Below are 18,343 nucleotides of genomic sequence, written 5' to 3'. Positions count from 1 at the left end.
GTGTAATTAAATTGTAAACGTGCTCTTTTATAAATGGGTTTACAATTTTGGTGCAGTGCAGCTGGAACGCAGAGGAAACCTTTCCCTTGTTGACCCAATAAGCTAGCAAGGCCCGATTTCTAGCTATCCAATCATTGGAATAAAACCCATGCACAGAATATAAATCGATGTGGTGTCCTTCAGAGGGACATTCCCTTACCAAGGTATTCCACAGCCGATCAAAACTGTTTCACAAGTTTTCTCTTTAAGTTGTGGTGTCTTGAGTTGCTGGCACACTCTCGGACCCGAGGCAGGTTATTTTAACTTTTACTGCTAATGGAAAGGACTGATATTTGACCGGCCGTCTGCGATCTACTTTGCCCGATTTACATTACGTGTCTCACCCGTTTGATCTTCCTGTCGAATTCAATGGGGGGGAACAATGCCATAACAACAGGCACTGCCATAACAGGTGGACAATAGGATAGATTGCTCCTTTTTCATTCAAAAAGTTAAAATCATCCCCTCGGTGCGGAAATTATGCGTGTTTCTGGGCTTTGACGTCATTATTGTTGGACTGTGATGGTGTCCATATTTGTTTCTCTTAAATACAGCAGAATTGGGGCTGGTTTAGCACAGGGCTAAATCGCTGGCTTTGGAAGCAGACCAAGGCAGGCCAGCAGCACGGTTCAATTCCCGTACCAGCCTCCCCGCACAGGCGGCGGAATGTGGCGACTAGGGGATTTTCACAGTAACTTAATTTGAAGCCTACTTGTGACAATAAGTGATTTCATTTCATTTCATTCCTGAATTTTTCCATTCAATTCAGAGCAACAGCTTACTTAAAGCTAAGTGTCTGAATGAAAGTGGGAATCGATTGAGAAAACCACGATCGTTCTCAGCCAACCTAAACCCCTTTTCCGTATCTCATAATTCCTGTACATTCTGGTAAATCACGCATTTCCTCCATTGACCAAGATCGGTAGAAAACAAAAATAAATCAGATGGGTGGCTCACTTCCACATCCAGGCCTTTACCTGTGCCAGCCTGGATTTCCCTCCCTCCCCAAGTAGGTGACCCGAGCTCTGACCTCCTGCTACCGGTAATTGATGGCAAGGTACAAGGCTCAGGTACACATCCAACTTCCCTTCTTATTCCCAGGGTCACCGCTGAATCCAGGAACCACCAGAAAAGGAGGTGAACTTGGGGTAACAGTGGCAGTTTAGGAGGGAAATTGATTGGTGGGCTCTGCTACCCTTTAGGCCCTGTTTCCTCCCCTTTGAGGTTATTCAAGCCTTGTTAACTGTCTTGTTAAATGGTTAAACTTACATTCAGCATGTGTGTCCATGGCCTTCAATAGGCCTGAACCTTAATGTTGGGTTGCAGTGTGGAGAAAAGTTGGCATTCCAAAAAAAAAAATTTGCAGAATTGTTCCAGCGCAAAAAGAAGGCATGCGGCCCATCTGATCTGCACTGGCTAGCTGAATGAACAATTCATTTGGTGACATTTTCCTGCCATCTAACTGTAACCCCTCGCATTCTTCCTTTTCAGATAACAGTCTCATTCACTTCTGAATGTTTCTATTGAACCTGCCTCCACCACACTCTCAGTCAGTGCATTGCAGACCCCCGCTACACGCTACCTGAAAAAAGCTTTTTCCTCATATCGCTTTTGCCAATTACTTTAAATCTGTAGTCGTGTCCCCCCCCCCCCCATTGTTCACAGGTGGGAATAGTTTCTCCTGATTTACTCTGTCAAGGACAAGAAACATCTTATCCAAGCTTCCTTCTGTGATTATTAGGCTTAGCACAATGACTCTAACCTGGATGAGGAGAGGGGTTGGCTGAGGAGGTGGAGGGGCTTTGGCGAGAGGCCAGATTAGGTGCTTGGATTTGTTAGTCAGGAGAGCAGTGTCCACCCCCAGGGAACGCTGTACCTCTCCTGTACAGGAGAGTCCAAACCTTCTCTGTAGCCCATTTTCTGTTCAACTCCCAGCACAGTAAGCAGCAAACCAGCGACTTATGGCAAAAGAAAAACGTGCTCAGTGAGTTTGTGATAAAGCAGCCCTCTCATTGCAAGCATCATTATCAAATGGAAATCAAAAGATAAATGCACTAAATCTGCCTTTCAGCTCTGAGGGAATGAATGTATGTTTGTAAAGTTATTTTAATTAATGCATTCACGTTTGGCACCATCCTATCCTGCTCACTTTGAGATGTTCCTAAATTACCTTCTCTGTGTACTTTACCTTCTAGCCCTGGGAGCCTCAGTGTTTCTGCAGCAATTTCCCCTTTGAAATCATCTGCAGTGATTCTTGGGGACAGTCGTTACTAATCTCCACAGATGCTGGAGTATTGTTGTTAGACGGTTAGTGTTACATTCGTCTCGAATTGGCATTCGATGCCAGCCATTTTCCACCATGTAGGGTAATCTCATTTGCGCACGCATCACTGTGACCTCTTCCTTTGCATTCGTCAGCGTTTATGGCAGCCGGTTTTTAAAGCCAGAGTGTAATGTCCTGTCCAGTGAGGATAAAGCAGACAATGCGGTACACGGCCCGATAATTAATTGACCGCACGGCTGATGTTGTGACTATTATGACTTCATGGCCGCCTCCAACAAGCTGATCCTGAGTAATGACTGGAACCTATCGCAATGTTCAGCAGCATCATTTGCAGCACAGCATATGTGACTGGGTTTTTCACACACAGTGGATGAACAAAATATTTGCGGCTTCAATCTTTTGACGCTGAATAATATTGTCACCATTGTGAAACCTAATTCTCGTTGGGAATGTGAGAGGGAAATCAATATGCTTCCCACTAAGTCACAAGCTGCTTTACCACAATTGGAGGTGTTTATCACGAGGCCAATTAGTTAGCGTTTCTTTTTGCAATCTTGCACCTTGTAGCATGCTAACAGTGCAGTATACACACTGCTGGAAGCTTATTGGAGCTTGTTGGGGGTGCACCAGATAAAACTGGGTTTTAATGATCCATTATACAAGACACATGGAGTAGAAACCACAGTAGTGTGTGATTCAGGGCACCTTTAACTTCATGAACTCTGATTGGTGTTGATTGACCCAACTGTTTAAGTTCTAATTGAAAATATCTTTCACTTGCGAGGCTGTGGAATATATTTGCCACCTCTGTGACTACGGCAAAATATATTTGTTTCAAAACCCCTGCAGTTTTAGACTTACTTTGTTTACCTCATATTTACTTGCATTCAATGTTAAATTTCTCAGATTTATCCAAAAGTATGTCACTTTATTCTCAAGACTAGAAATTCTCACACGTGCCAGGTTGTTTGAAATGCAAATGCAATTTATTTGAACACTCTGTCAACAAACTTTGGTTATTTTCAATGTGTTTTTTTCTGAAACAGTTCGGCTTAAACTCATGCACACATGTACATATGCAAACACACCCACAAACATTCACACAAACACACACACACACAAAGATTCCCCCATTCAAGGGTGCACAAACATGCAGACATTTGCACATGCAATCATATGCACATGTGCAAACACACCCACTTGCTTTACAATCCCAGTCGAAGTTATAACTGGATGCGTGGTTCCCAGAATGGAATCCTGGCTCAAAAGAACGTAACTTTTTTTTAAGAAAACATGGGGCAACAGAGTCGCAGGAATGCCAATCAGCTTTTAACAACAACAAAAAGATATTTATTGAACGTGAAAAGTTTGATGATCATATAATCCACCTTCTCTCCCCCTTATCTTCACAAATGTGCGCAGTTTTTAAGGATAACACAGGTTACTCCATATATCTAATGCTATAATGTTCTCAATAAACACACAGGCTCTAGCCCAACAGGCTGACTGTGGTCATGCAACACCACACTCTAGAACCAAGTGGCAGATGCCACTCAATCTATCTTCCATGGATTTCTCCTCAAATTCCCCCAGTTGATTGTCACACGAGTGTTTCCAAATTCCACCCTCAAAAAAGCATGTCTTGAAATTTTCTTGACACAAATATTTTCCATCAGCTGTTTTCATCAAGGATCCACTTCCAGGTTTTCCAAGTCTCCGTTCAAACAAGGTGTTCTTTCAGCTGTTTTGGCAAGGAGCCACCTCCGGTTTTCCAACTCGCCTTTCTGTATTCCTTTGTCTTGAATGCTTTTACACAAGCTCTGAGATCCAGCCATTGAACACTCCACAATTACTTCAACTATTACTTCATAGGTTGCTGTAAGATATCACAAAACTTAAAATCACTTCAGATATCTTTCTGGCTTCTTACTAGCCAACACCACCTCAGTTCTGTCTCTGGCTTCAATGATCTGAACCTTGCTCCAGTTACCTTTATTCCTTTAACTTCATACAGTCTGGAAACATCTCTTAATTTCTCTTAAAGAGCTGTTCTTTAGATTTCTGGCACTTGTTTTCTTGCCTCTAACTCCATTATATGGCTTTTCTTCTAACAAAGCTGCGAGAGATGGGTTCTCTCACAGTTAAGCTTCTTCTCTAGCTTCCAGTTAAAACTAAACTCAAAAAGTTATTTTCCCCATAAGTGGCCCCTGGTTGTTAAGCAACATCTCATACTTTCCCAAGCTCGTATTTACTTTCCCCCACTAGGTTCTTGTCTAGAACTACATCCTTGCTAATTCTGAGTTGGTATCTCTGCTTTAACCGTCAGTTAAATTGAAATACTCTTTCTCTATCCCTATCCTCTTCTCTTTCTTCCTGTTCTCCCTTTCCAATTCACGTTTCTTCATTCCTATTTCTCTTCATTTTCCATTTCCTTTGCCTCCAATTCCATTTTGTTTTTTCATTTTCATATCTCTTTCTAATTGCTTCATTTCGAATTGATTTTTTGCCAATTTAATTGACTCACCTTTCAGAGGACTTGGTCACTCAGCCATACCTTCCACTTTTAAATGTTTTGATGCACTTGCAATAATGTCAGCGTTCCTTACCCTTGCGCATAATCAGAATGCCAATTTATCTGTCAATTCAGTTAAATGACTCTTGATTACTTTCTGTAAACTAGTCAGAGTTACATCTTCCATCTTTAGAAAAGTCTCCACACTTTCCAACACTGTTTTGTATTAAACCCATACAATATACCTCGCAGCAACTCCAATTCTTATGGCCAGTTTCGCACTTAATCTTTTTTTAAAGTATTCACAGATCCCTCCTTTTAACAAGAAATCCCAAATCATGTTTTGCTATTCAACATCCAGAAACTTGCTTTTCACTTTTCAAACTATCCCAATGGATTGTTACTAATCAGCATCCAATAACTCTTTCCCCACCTTTTGAAATCCTGGACGAGCCCCCAATTTTGTTAAGAACCCCACTGATCTTAAACTCTAAAGGGCAACTTGGAATGCTGGTTCTTATGAGTGTGCTTGTTCAATTTGGCATAATGGGAGGATAGATTACACACCAGTGAGGGAAAAGGTCCAGTTTGTTGTAACCACTCAAATAAAATAAGGTTTATTAACATGTAAAACACTCAACAAAAGAGGCCACAATAAAAAACAAAGGTACATTTAACTACCATAATGGCTACACACACACTATACTCTCGAATTAACCCTGTTCCCATCTATCTATGTCCCTGAACTCTGAGAAATGTCCCTTGTCCCAAAACAAACATCCCTAACAGTATAGCTCCATGAACTAAATCCAGCAAATAGTTACCACCCACGAGTTATCTTTGAGTTTAAGAAGCCATCTTCAGCATCATTTTTCTCTGAGGTTTTCAAATCAGCAACTCTGAGCCTAGAATTCTCCTTTCTGGGAGAGTTCCGTGTTCCAGCTGGACATGGCTGTGATCGTAACTGTTTTCAAGCTGCTTCTCTTCTTTCTCATTTCCACCTCTCCTGTCAGTACAGAGCTAGTGAAAAGCGATATACCATATTTCCCATTTGATTTCCTCCTACCTAAATTAATCACTTGAAAAGCCAGGCTTTTAGCACATACGTGTGAACTGTATTCTCATATCTCCAATTTGAACCCACTTGCCCTGCAGTTTTAACACCTAAAATTCTATACTTCTATTGTTCCCACCTTCACATAAGTCAATATCTATCTAGCTTCTAAGCTAATTTGCATATTAAAACCCCTTCAGACAGCTGCACTCTTTCCTCTTTCATTCCATTCCTCAAACGATATTTTTTTCCAAACATCTTTAATTTTTATTGTATCCCATTCGAAATCATTACATTATTCAAGCTCTTGACACTTGCAAGCACACCCACACATGCAAACAGACTCAAATGCGTATGGAATCGAACAAACACATGTACGGAAAAACGCTCCCACTCAAGTACATGCGCACGCAAGCACAAACCATGCACACATACACAGGCACTCGTACACAATCATACATCGACATGCATGTGTGCAATCACACAAACACTAGCCCACTGCGACGTGCCCCCACTCAAACATGACCACAAAAGGACAAGCACACGCAAGCACAAAAACATGCACACGTGCATCGACATGTAATCACACACCACACCCAAACATGTAAACACACACACGTCTACGCCAACATCCTACTCTATATTCAATATATTTTAGTGAGGGAACCCTCCTTAGTTCTGCTGAACTGAAAGTGAGCGTGAAGCAGAGGTTTACAAATTATCAACCTTTCTTTAATAAGTTGGAGATTTAATGATAAAACCTCTGTTTTCCGTGACTGGATATTAAGAAACATTCAAACCTTAGTGTGTGAACGAATACATCATACATTCTAGAAATAAAATTCATTGACATTTAATTGCTGGTGATTGTGCTGGTTGCAAAGTTTGATGAATGGATTGGCCTCATTGAGGGGAGGCTGTTCTATGATTATGTCGTCTCCCTCTTATAGTGTAGTTCACTTTTGCGTCACTTCGCGTGGTGTGTCGTCCCTGAGTTGATCTATTGTCCAGGTCCACTAATGTAACAGGACGTGATCGACACGTGGGGGGGGGGGGGGGGGGGGTGCATGGTAGCACATGCGTTAGCACAGTTGCTTCACAGCTCCAGGGTCCGAGGTTCGATTCCCCGCTGGGTCACTGTCTGTGCGGAGTCTGCACATTCTACGTGGGTTTCCTCCCTCAGTCCAAAGATGTGCAGGTTAAGTGGACTGGTCATTCTAAATTGCCGTTAGTGTCCAAAAATGTTAGCTGGGGTTACTGGGTTACGGGGTTAGGGTGGAGGTGTGGGCTTAAGTAAGGAGCTCTTTCCCAGGGCCGGTGCAGACCCGATGGGCCAAATGGCCTCCTTCTGCACTGTAGATTCTATGAATCTATGACCGTACAGCTTCAGCTTGGGATACTTTTCTGTGCGCAAGTACCTGCCCAGAACAATTTTCAATTGCTTCTTCTGTATTTAATTTTTTTTTTTAAGTTGTGCTTTATGACTTGATGCAAAATGCAAACCCAATTCTGCTCCCAGTTAGATTAGATTCAGGGCCGGCCCAAGGCACCGGCAACTCGGGCAGTCGCCCGGGGCGCCATGTGCTAGGGGGCGCCAGAGACTCGGGTCCCGCGCATGCGCAGTTGGGCCGGTACCAACCAGGGAATGTGCGGTGGCCGCCCTCCCCCAGGGCGGCCCCCTCCGCCCGCCCCCTCCGGCCCCCCCCTCCGTCCGCCCTCCGTCCGCCCCCCATCGGGCCCGCCCCCCCCGCCTCGGGCTCGGCCCCCCCCCCACCTCGGGCCCGCCCCCCCGCCTCGGCCCCGTCCCGCCCCCCCCGCCTCGGGCTCGGCCCCCCCCACCTCGGGCTCGGCCCCCCCCCGCCTCGGGCTCGGCCCCCCCCCCCCCCCCCTCAGCCTCGGCCCCGCCCCCGGCCCCGCCCCCTACCCCCCGGCCCTGCCCCCCTACCCCCCTCCCCCCCCCCCCCCCCCCCCTGAAGGGCGACGAAGTTCAGCTTGCCCGGGGCGCCAGCAACCCTAGGGCCGGCGCTGATTAGATTGGACAGACTGTTGACATATCACCCATAGTGAGGTATGCCAGTGAGGCCTTAATCAGTCATTTTTAGTTCTCCAAAGCTGATTGGCACTCCGAAAACATTTCGTCCTTGGTTTATGGAACGTGCTGGAAATAGTCAGCGGGTCTGGCAGCAGCTGTGAAGAGAGAAACAGAGCTAACATTTCAAGTTGATCATCAGAACTTCTCCTCTGAAGAGGAGTCACACAGACCCGAAACGTTCACTGTTTCTGTCTCCACAGGTGCTGAGTACTTCCACCACTTTCACATTTATTTCACATTTCCAGGATCTGCAGTATTTTGCTTTAACTTTTTTTTGACAGTTTTAGGCAAGGGGGAAAGGGTTAATTAAAAAAAAAATGTACATTCAAGGTGTCTACTTTCAACACTGTTTGTTTCTGGTTTATGTAGAGGGGCAGACCCCAGTGCCCGTCTTTGACAGAACGTTGCCGGTGAAACAGATGGACATTTTGGAAACTCAGGACCTCTTGCTCACCAGAGCCGACAAAGGTAAACTCCAATGAGAATTATCTTAGACCATAAGACAGAGGAGCAGAATTAGGCCACTCGGCCCATCGAGTCTGCTCCGCCATTCAATCATGGCTGATATTTTCTCATCCCCATTCTCCTGCCTTCTCCCCATAACCCCTGAACCCCTTATTAATCAAGAGGGACCTAATGAGGAGGCTGGCCTTTAGCTGGCGAGAGCGGGAAACGTGAGCATGCAGACGCATTTTACAATGCAGGGGGGATGGTGGCGTGGTGGTAATGCCGTTGCCCTGTAATCCAGAAGTTCAGGCTAAAGCTCCATGGACCAGGTTCAGGTCCCATCAAGGCAGCTGGTGCAGTTTAAATTTAACTGAGAAAAAATCTGGAATATAAAGCTCGTCTCAGCAATGGTGACCGTGACTGACGACTGTCATTGATTGTTGTAAAAACCCACCCGGTTCAGTAGTATTCTTCAGAGAAGGAAATCAGGCATCCTTACCCAGTCTGGCCCCAACAATGTGGCTGACTCTTAAACACCCTCGGAAAGGGCCTAGCAGGTCGCTTAGTTCGAAGGTGATTAGGGATGGGCAACAAATACTGCCCTTGCCTGGGACACCCCCACATCCTATTAAAGAGGAACAAAAACTGTCCAGAAACCCGAAGGGGCTGGTTTAGCTCACAGGGCTAAATCGCTGGCTTTTAAAGCAGACCAAGGCAGGCCAGCAACGCGGTTCGATTCCCGTACCAGCCTCCCCGGACAGGCGCCGGAATGTGGCGACTAGGGGCTTTTCACAGTAACTTCATTTGAAGCCTACTCGTGACAATAAGCGATTTTCATTTCATTTCATGGTGAAGCCTCCTTTTGAGCTTTGCCTGGCATCATCTCTCTCTACATTGAAATGTAAGGGGCGAGGGCCCCTGTTTCTGTCTGTGACAGTACGACACTATCCAGCGAAACGCAGCAGCTGACTAGACGCAGCTTTGTGGCTGTCTCATCAAATTGTTAATCTGTCGGAGAATGCTGGTTCCTGCCCACAGACCAGGCTTTTATTCTGGTGTCAGTGACAAGAAGAAAGCTTTTACCAGTGACCCAGCTATCTGCAGCTCTGCAATCTGCAAGCTGCTTTGACGTGATAAATCTTCGCCATTGACGATGATTATGTATATAAATGAATGTGCGGGGGGAATGACAATATTTCAAGGTTTCGACCGGGGTATGCAAAGTTTACAACGTCCATTGAATGAAATGATTGAAAGAGCATTTCTGGCTGCTGGTTTTAGAATTGAAAACTGAAAATGCAAGGAACTGTAATATGTCTCCAAGGAACCACAAGAACTTTACAAGTGTTGCAATGATTCCTATGCTATCGTGACCATCAATTTAAGGGTGCATTTGTTGTGCTTTTAATATGCCCTGGTAGAATGGCAGAGTCTTGGCAATTCAGAGTCTGATAGGTTTATGAGAACATGTAACTTAAGGACAAATTGCAACCCCTGCATGGAGCTAATCTGCATTTCTAGCTCTGTAATTGAAGAGCCAAGTTATGTCAAAAAACCCTGTTTTGTTTGTCCGACCCTCCCCCTGAGAGAAGTGGTGGAAAATGTTGTGTGCCATATAGGTGAAAAGTAAATATAAGGTTAATATCGAGAAATGCTTCTTTGTTAAAAGAGCAGTGTGTGGAGTGGAGGTAAAATCCTTTCCCTTTCCGTGAATGAATCTTGGCTCCACAATGCGAATGTTCACGAACGCGAGCCCTCACATTTTTCCAATTGGCTCTGGGGTGGATCAAAGGGCATTTTCCCACCGTTTGACTGAAGCTGACTGGAGATGCATAGTTCTCTCTGTGCTGGATGCACTGCACTTTCCAGCCCACGCAGCCAAGTGTCGGCCCAGACTCTCTCATTGGGATAAAGGAGCCACTTTCTGTTGTGATGCTAATTGTCAACAAGAGGGAATTTGAAAGGGTGAAATGTATTTCACCTCGCCTCTTTGGCGCATCGACCACATTCGTTATTGCCAACGGCAAAGGAGAGAAAATTGCCCATTATCGGCCACAAGCTATGGCTGCCCCCACCAGCCAGAACATGTCTCCCAGTCTGAAACCGTCACTCTTACTGGACTGAAACAATGCAACTCTGGGCCTTGCTGTTACTGCAACTCCTTTCCCTGGTCATGTGATGTCATGCCGGACATCCCTCCCTATATTCATTCCCATTGAGCAGAGGTGGATATTTGTGCAGCTGTTTCCATATCACCTGTCCTACAGTAACCCCCAAAAGTCAAAGCCCACCCACGTGTGCACAACCGTGCAAACAGATTCAGAACGCTCCCAAGAGTTAAAAGCAACATATTAAAAATAGACAACCCAATGAGTTTGAGTTGCTGAAACATAATTTAGGTGGGGACAAATGTGCTTGAATATCCCCCTCTCCGCTGCATCAACATGTAAACATTTGCAGTAGAATTCTGCAACGTTTTACCCTCTGCCTAACCGGCTTTGCCAGCTTTATGGTTCCGGGAGCAGACTGGTAACCAAAGGTTGTAGGTTCAAGCCCCACCATGTTGAAAGCTAGTCTCAGTAATGGTGACCATGAAAGTATCATCGATTATTGCGAAAACCCATCTGGTTCACTAATGTCGTTCAGGGAAGGAAATCTGCCGTCCTTACCTGGCCTGGCCTACATGTGACTCCAGACCCAGAGCTGTGTGGTTGAATCTTAACTTCCCCCTGAAGTGGCGTAGCCAGCCACTCAGTTGAAGGGCCATTAGAGATGGGGAAACAAACGGCACCCTCGTCCTTGAAAGAGTAAAGAAACCAAATTGATGAATTGGGTATCTGGGTACAACAGATCTGGCGATTTGTGGTCTGGGTAGCAGCAGATATTACAATAAAAGCTGATGATTAGTTGTTTTAAAAAGAAACCTAACTGGATCACTCGTGCCCTCCTAAAGGCCTACCTAAATATCACCCACGCAAGGTGGAAAGCAGCTGGCGATGGAGAATGAATTGTCGTCTTGCCAGTGCCTCCCACACCCCGAGGTTTAGAAAGGTGGGCCAGGAAGATGGGCACCCATTTAACACAAAAGCGATCGGCAATACAGCTTGGGTTTTCTCATTCCCTCCCTCTACCTGGATGGATTCCAATGAGAACAGATGTGTCTGCCACACTGAGGTTGCACTGAAGACTGCGCCTGCCTTTACTGATGTCAGCCATTTAAACCTAAGCAAAATGTGTCGCTTGTCCCCACAGGGAAAGATGCACGTCTGTTCGTCTTTAGACTGAGCGCAGTCAGGAAAGCACTGGAGGAGAAGCAACCGGTGAAAAGCAAATCCGACAGCAAGGACAACAAGCTGGAAAAAACGAAAGGTAATGCGCATGAATAATTAATGCCCTGCGAAGACATGTTCCCCAGACAAAATATTCTGTATGTTTTTCGACCAACGAAGAAGGGTCATTCACCATGGGCAAGAGTGGAGATCCCACTACAATATAATAGTCCAGATTCTCTGACCGAAACTCACTGGGGGCATGGCTCTAAGCTGGGAGTGCAGAATCAGAATTATTGCTATTAGGTTCAGATGAAGTTAGTTGGGAGGCAGCTCGTGTGGAACATAGATTTGTTGAGTTGCTGTTGTGCTGTATAATTCTATATAACTCTGTCGTATAGGGGTCACTTGCAGACTCATCTTAGGCTGCACTTTCTATTGGTACACAACAAACACATCTTTGCAAAGAGGTTGATGTGTAAATCCACAAAAGGACACAGACTTGACTACAAAGCGACAGGGTAAGATTCCCTCTTCCACTCAGTGTTGCTCTCCGTTAATCTACTTGGAGACCAGGGGCGGAATTCTCTGATCCCCCGCCGGGTCGGAGAATCGCCGGGGGCGGGGGGGGGGGGGGTCGGGTGAATCCCACCCTGCCACCCCGATTCCAGCTGCCGGATTCTCCAGCGCCGGTTTTCCGCCGGGGGCGGGAATCGCGTCGCGCCGGTTGGGGGCCGTTGGCAGCGCGCCCCCCCCCCCCCCCAAGCGATCCTCCGCTCCGCGATGGGCCGAGTGGCCGCCCATTTTCAGCCATTCCCACCGGCGTAAATTAAACAAGGTTCCTACCGGTGGGACCTGGCTCTGCGGTGTCCTCGGGGGAGGGGGGATGGGGCGTGGGGGGATCTGGCCCCGGGGGGGTCCGCGGGCGGACCTGTGCCGTGGGGGCACTCATTCCATCCGCACCGGCCGCTGTAACGGCATGGCTGGCGCGGAGAAAAAACCATGCGCATGCGCTGGGAACACGCCAGAACACGCTGGTGCTTCCGCGCATGCGCCAACTCGCATCGGCCGGCAGAGGCCCTTCGGCACCGGGTGGCACGGCGCCAACCCCACCAGCGCCGGCCCAGCCCCTGAAGGTGCAGAGGATTCCGCACCTTCCGGACAACCCGACGCTGGAGTGGTTCACGCCATTCTTCGGCGTGGGTACGGCCCGCCCGCTGGTTACCGGAGAATCCTGGCCCAAATTTCTGTTGAGGTAGCCAGGGTGGAGTGGGGGGGGGGTCATTCATTCATGGGATAGGAGCATCACTGGCTTGGCCAACATTTATTGCCCATCCCTCATTGCCCATTGAGAAGGTGGTGGTGAGCCGCGTTCTTGAACCGCTGCAGTCCATGTAGTGCAGGTACACCCTCAGTGCTGTTAGGAAGGAGGTTCCAGGATTTTCACTCAGAGACAGTGAAGGAACGATATTACAGTTCCAAGTCAAAATGCCTTTGAGGGGAACTAGATTGTGGTTTTCCCAGGCAGCCACTGCCCTTACCCTTTAGGTAGCAGAGGGCACATCTTGTAAATGTTACACGCTGCTGCCACTGTGTGCTGGAGGTGGAGATAATTCACACGAGAATAATTGTTTTGCTTGTTTTGTGTCATAGTATACATGTTACCCGCGGGTAACCTCTGCCAACTTTGTCAGAGCAAACACGGACACAGCATTTAATTTTCAAACTTTACCAATCAACAGTGAACTTGTGGAACTTGCACTCCTTCAAGCATGGTTTTCAAAAATGCGGGTCATGACCTGAGGATGGGTTGTGGGAGGGTGTTGGCAGGGTTATGGAGCAATCGGTCGTGCCATTCCCGCAGTGGTTCCGATCACAGGAGAAGCGCTGAATGGCCGCTATCGAATTTTACGTTGAGAATGGTGGCCGATAAATGAGGCTGAGTGGAGTTTCCCTGCCATAAGTGGCAGCAGAGAGTTGGTTATGCGCCCTTTCTTTTCAATATTTTTTATTCTCCTCCTTTTTCACATTTTCTCCTAAATTTACACCCAACAATAAACAACAATCAGTGACGAATGTAATGTCAATCCCCATATCAATAACAACGATCCCATCCTCCCACCAAACCTCCAAACATTAGCCCGCATGTTAACATAAAGAAATGACAAAAAGAATCAGGAGTCACCCATAGTCACCATTAACACATACAGTCCCCCTCCCCCTAACCCTCCCAACACCCCCCCCCCCTAATGTTCGATGTGATCCAATTCTCGAAAGTGCATAATGAATAACGCCCATGAATTGTAGAACCCCCATCCTTCCCGTCAGTTCAAATTTGACCTTTTCAAGCGCCAAGAATTCTAGCAAGCACCCCCGCCACGCCAGGGCACAGGGTGGAGAGGTTGATCTCCATCCTAACAAGATCCGCCTTCGGGCGATCAATGAGGCGAAGGCTATAACATCTGCCTCCGCAACTGTTTCCAACCCTGGCTTGTCCAACACCCCGAATATGGCCTCCCGAGAGCCTGGGTGAAGTTTCATGTGCACCACTTTAGAGATTACCCTAAACACCTCCTTCCAGTAATCGTCCAGCTTTGGACAGGACCAAAACATATGAACGTGGTTTGCCCCCCCCCCCCCCAGCGACGTTCAAACACAACTTCTACCCCCTCAAAGAGCTGGTTCATCCTCGCCCTTGTAAGGTGCGCTCTATAAACCACCTTCAGCTGTATCAGCCCCAACCTCGCACACTATGTGGAATCGTTCACCCTCCGGAGCACCTCACACCAGAACCCCCTCCTCCATACCCTCTCCCAACTCTTCCTTCCACTTTGCCTTGATCCCTTCCAGCGGCACCTTCTCCTCCTCCAAAATAGCCCCGTAAACCGCCGATACTACCCCCTTCTCCAGTCCCCGTGCCGTCAGCACCTCTTCCAGCAATGTGGAAGCCGGCTCTACTGGGAAGCTCTGTATCTCCTTTCTGGCAAAGTCTCGAACCTGCATGTAACTAAATACTTCCCCCTGCTCCAGCCCATACTTCGCTCCCAGCTCCTTCAATCCTGCAAAATGCCCCCCAAGAAACAAATCTTTTAGTGTTCTAATTCCTTTCTCCTCCCATCTTCGAAAATTTCTATTCCACTTTCTTGGCTCAAATCTATGGTTCCCCTGAATCGGCATTTCCCTTGACCGTGTCCCCAACCTGAAGTGCTGTGGAAACTGCCTCCAAATTCTCAACAAAGCTATTACCACCGGACTCCCTGAGTATCTCCCCGGGGCCGTCAGGAGCGGCGCTGTCCTTAGGGCCTTCAATCCCGACCCCCTACCCAAACTCTCCTCCATTCTGACCCATTGGGAGTCAACCCCTCTGACCCAGCTCCGTACCTTCTCCACATTCGCCGCCCAGTAATAATACATCAGGTTCGGAATACCCAAACCCCCTGCCTGCCTTTCTCTCTGTAGTAGCACCTTTTTAATTCTGGCCACCTTCCCTCCCTATATGAGGTAATCATCCCTTCAATCTCTCTAAAAAATGTCTTTGGCAGGAAAACTGGCAGGCATTGAAAAACAAACAGGAATCGCGGCAACTTGTTCATTTTAACCGCCTGTACCCGACCCGCCAGTTACAGAGGGAGGCCATCCCACCTTGCCTGATCAGCTTTCACCCCCCCCACCAAACTAGAAATGTTGTACCAATGGAGCCCCCCCCCACCCCAATCTCGAACAACCTGCACCCCCAGGCTATCTAAAGTGAGCCCCTGCTGCATGGAATAGCAGCGCCCCCACCCTTGCCCCCATCCCTGGCCAGGGCACCACAAAATATTCACTCTTGTCTAGATTTAATTTGTAATCCGAGAAACACGCAAACACCCAAAGCTGCTCCAATACTCCCCCTATTGACACACTCGGTTCCAACACGTATAATAACAAGTCATCGGCATATAAGGACACCCTATGCTCTATCCACACCCCCCCCCCCCTCCCCCCGCACCATCAATTTCCATATCCCCGAACTTCTTAATGCAATGGCTCAATCGCAAGTGCAAACAGCAGGGGGGATATGGGACATCCCTGCCTAGTCCCCCGGTGGAGAGGAAAGTATTCTGAGCTAATGTTATTTTTGCGGACACTGTCCCTTGGCTCCTTATGTAATAGCTTTACCCAGTCCACAAATCTGGGTCCAATCAAACCGCTCTAGAACTGCCATCAAGTAGCGCACGTACACTTGATGTCAAGTGTCTTCCATGTCCATGTTTTTGGTGCCAAATCACTGAGTGGTGACACGGTAGCACAGTGGTTAGCACTGTTGCTTCACAGCTCCTTCTCGGCTTGGGTCACTGTCTGTGCGGAGTCTGCACGTTCTCCCCGTGTCTGCGAGGGATTCCTCCGGGTGCTCAGGTTTCCTCCCACAAGTCCCGAAAGACATGCCATTAGGTGAATTGGACAATCTGAATTCTCCCTCTGTGTACCGAACAGGCGCCGGAGTGTGGCGACTAGGGGCTTTTCACAGTAATTGCAGTGTTAATGTAAGCCTACTTGTAACAATAAAGATTATTAAAGATTAAAGATTCAACTTTCCAGCTGCTGGCAAGAAGCCTATGAAGATGGATTGTTTTCTTCAAAGTAAGAGATGGCCAGAGACTCAAATAGGCAGTGTACCTACTCGACAGGATCTCACAACAGAATCTGCTGGAGAGAGCCGCACAGGAGAGTCCAGGGCAGTACAGAGCAGTACTAGTGTTAGCAGTGTACAGAGCTCCAGGGCCTCTGGCAAACAGCTCACAAAGAAGAAGCTTAACAAAGCAGTAGAAAGATGATTTCTTGAGGTATGGTTTTATCAATTGTGCTAATGTAAATAAGGAAGCAATGCCCATGTGTGTTATATGCAGGGAAGTACTGACAAATGAGAGCAGTTTCAGATTTTGAAAGAGAAGTGGTGGGTGAAAAATAATTTTTGAGGTTGTGACCCCAGAGTTAGTTATTAACATAGTGCTGACTCTAAATTAAAAGAATATAGCTAACCTGTGATACATTAAGAACACACCAAAAGCCCATGAGGCTGTCAGCATTCTGGAGTAGCATCTCCCAGTGCTGAGTAAAATACGCATTTTGTTGCTATTGCCCTTAGAACATAGAACATAGAACAGTACAGCACAGAACAGGCCCTTCGGCCCTCGATGTTGTGCCGAGCAATGATCACCCTACTCAAACCCACGTATCCACCCTATACCCGTAACCCAACAAACCCCCCCCCCCCCTTAACCTTACTTTTTAGGACACTACGGGCAATTTAGCATGGCCAATCCACCTAACCCGCACATCTTTGGACTGTGGGAGGAAACCGGAGCACCCGGAGGAAACCCACGCACACACGGGGAGGACGTGCAGACTCCGCACAGACAGTGACCCAGCCGGGAATCGAACCTGGGACCCTGGAGCTGTGAAGCATTTATGCTAACCACCACGCTACCGTGCTGCCCCTGACGACCTACATGTGCGAGGTTGGATTTTCCGTTTTCACAAAAATTACGACAGCGCAAAGGAACTGGTTGAACTCTGTGCCTGATGTGAGCATTTCCCTCTCCTCTTGTGAACTTGATTCAAGTGAGAATGTGAGAACCAAGCAGGCTCCCCTTTTGCATGAAAGGTAAGCTAACATAGCATGCATCACCAAGGTCGGCCAGCATGGATCGCCAGGGTCAGCTGGCGTGGGTTGCGAAGGTCAACAGGCTGCCAAAGCTGGGTCCTGGGGGGAAAAAGTTTGACGCTCCCATAAAATGTTAATACATTTATTGAATTAAGCAGGAGTAAACCACCGAATTCAAATGTGATTTAATGCTCCACATCTACTAAAGGCCATGTGCATTATTAATGGATGCAGGTTTAGCGAATGTAGCTTCCAATTTTACTCAGATTATTAATTCAGCAGGAGCATTAAAACATTTATTTAGAATGGCTACACAATTTGTGACGTATTCACCCATCAGTTTTGTCAACATCGTTACTCGGTCACAATTCCTTTCTGATAGTTAAAGGTCAAAGGTTGTGGATTGGCCATTCTGTGCTGAATGTCAAATGAATAAGGTTCACTGCACAGAGACCACTATTTTCATTGTGGGCACTTGTGGCATGTCTTTTATAAGTTGTGGCTGAGAGTCTCCCAGAAGTGTATCAGTAGTTGCAGGAGCCCTTTGGATTGTACCAGTATATGTAGAGGGTCTCCAGGAGTGTGCCAATATTGGCAGGAAATCCCTTGCTTTTTTCTGAGGTTGAAAACCGCGGGAACCACTCAAGGTCACAAAAGTTGGCACTTTCACGTTCAGTCCTTTTGAAACATTGAAAGAGCAGAAGGTTTGTTCATGCGAAGAAGTGGTCATGGGGACACATGGGGCTGGATTTCTGCCCTTCCCGCCCGCCAAAGTCAAAAACACCCCCTCCCCCAGCAGGTTCCCCAGCGGCTGGGCAGCAGAGCCATGTGAAAGCCCATGGGCCTCAGCGGGACCCGGAGATCTCGCCAGCGGACAGTGGCTCGCTGCATCCTCCCGTGGGAAAACATGCCGTGGGGTGGGGTTGGTGGCGGAGAACGGCGGCCACATTCTTCAGTGAGCAGTGCTAAAATGTCTTGTCACGGCACAGGTTGACACTCATT

General features: G+C 47.3%; 1 protein-coding gene across 6 annotated transcripts in view; it reads left to right on the top strand.

Moving 5' to 3' along the window:
• The window catches only part of garnl3 (GTPase activating Rap/RanGAP domain like 3), a 569,928-nt gene that overhangs the window by 472,706 nt on the left and 78,879 nt on the right, over positions 1–18,343 (top strand). For all 6 annotated transcript variants that reach the window (XM_038781606.1, XM_038781608.1, XM_038781607.1 and 3 more), the window contains 3 exons: positions 2,235–2,346; positions 8,351–8,449; positions 11,681–11,797. In XM_038781606.1, the coding sequence (XP_038637534.1) occupies positions 2,235–2,346; positions 8,351–8,449; positions 11,681–11,797 (328 nt within the window). The remainder of the gene's footprint in view (positions 1–2,234; positions 2,347–8,350; positions 8,450–11,680; positions 11,798–18,343) is intronic.

The sequence above is a fragment of the Scyliorhinus canicula genome, chromosome 21 (genome assembly GCF_902713615.1).
Source record: "Scyliorhinus canicula chromosome 21, sScyCan1.1, whole genome shotgun sequence".
NCBI lineage: Eukaryota > Metazoa > Chordata > Chondrichthyes > Carcharhiniformes > Scyliorhinidae > Scyliorhinus > Scyliorhinus canicula.
Note: the sequence above shows the minus strand (reverse complement) of the source record. Positions and strands in the feature narration are given on the sequence as shown.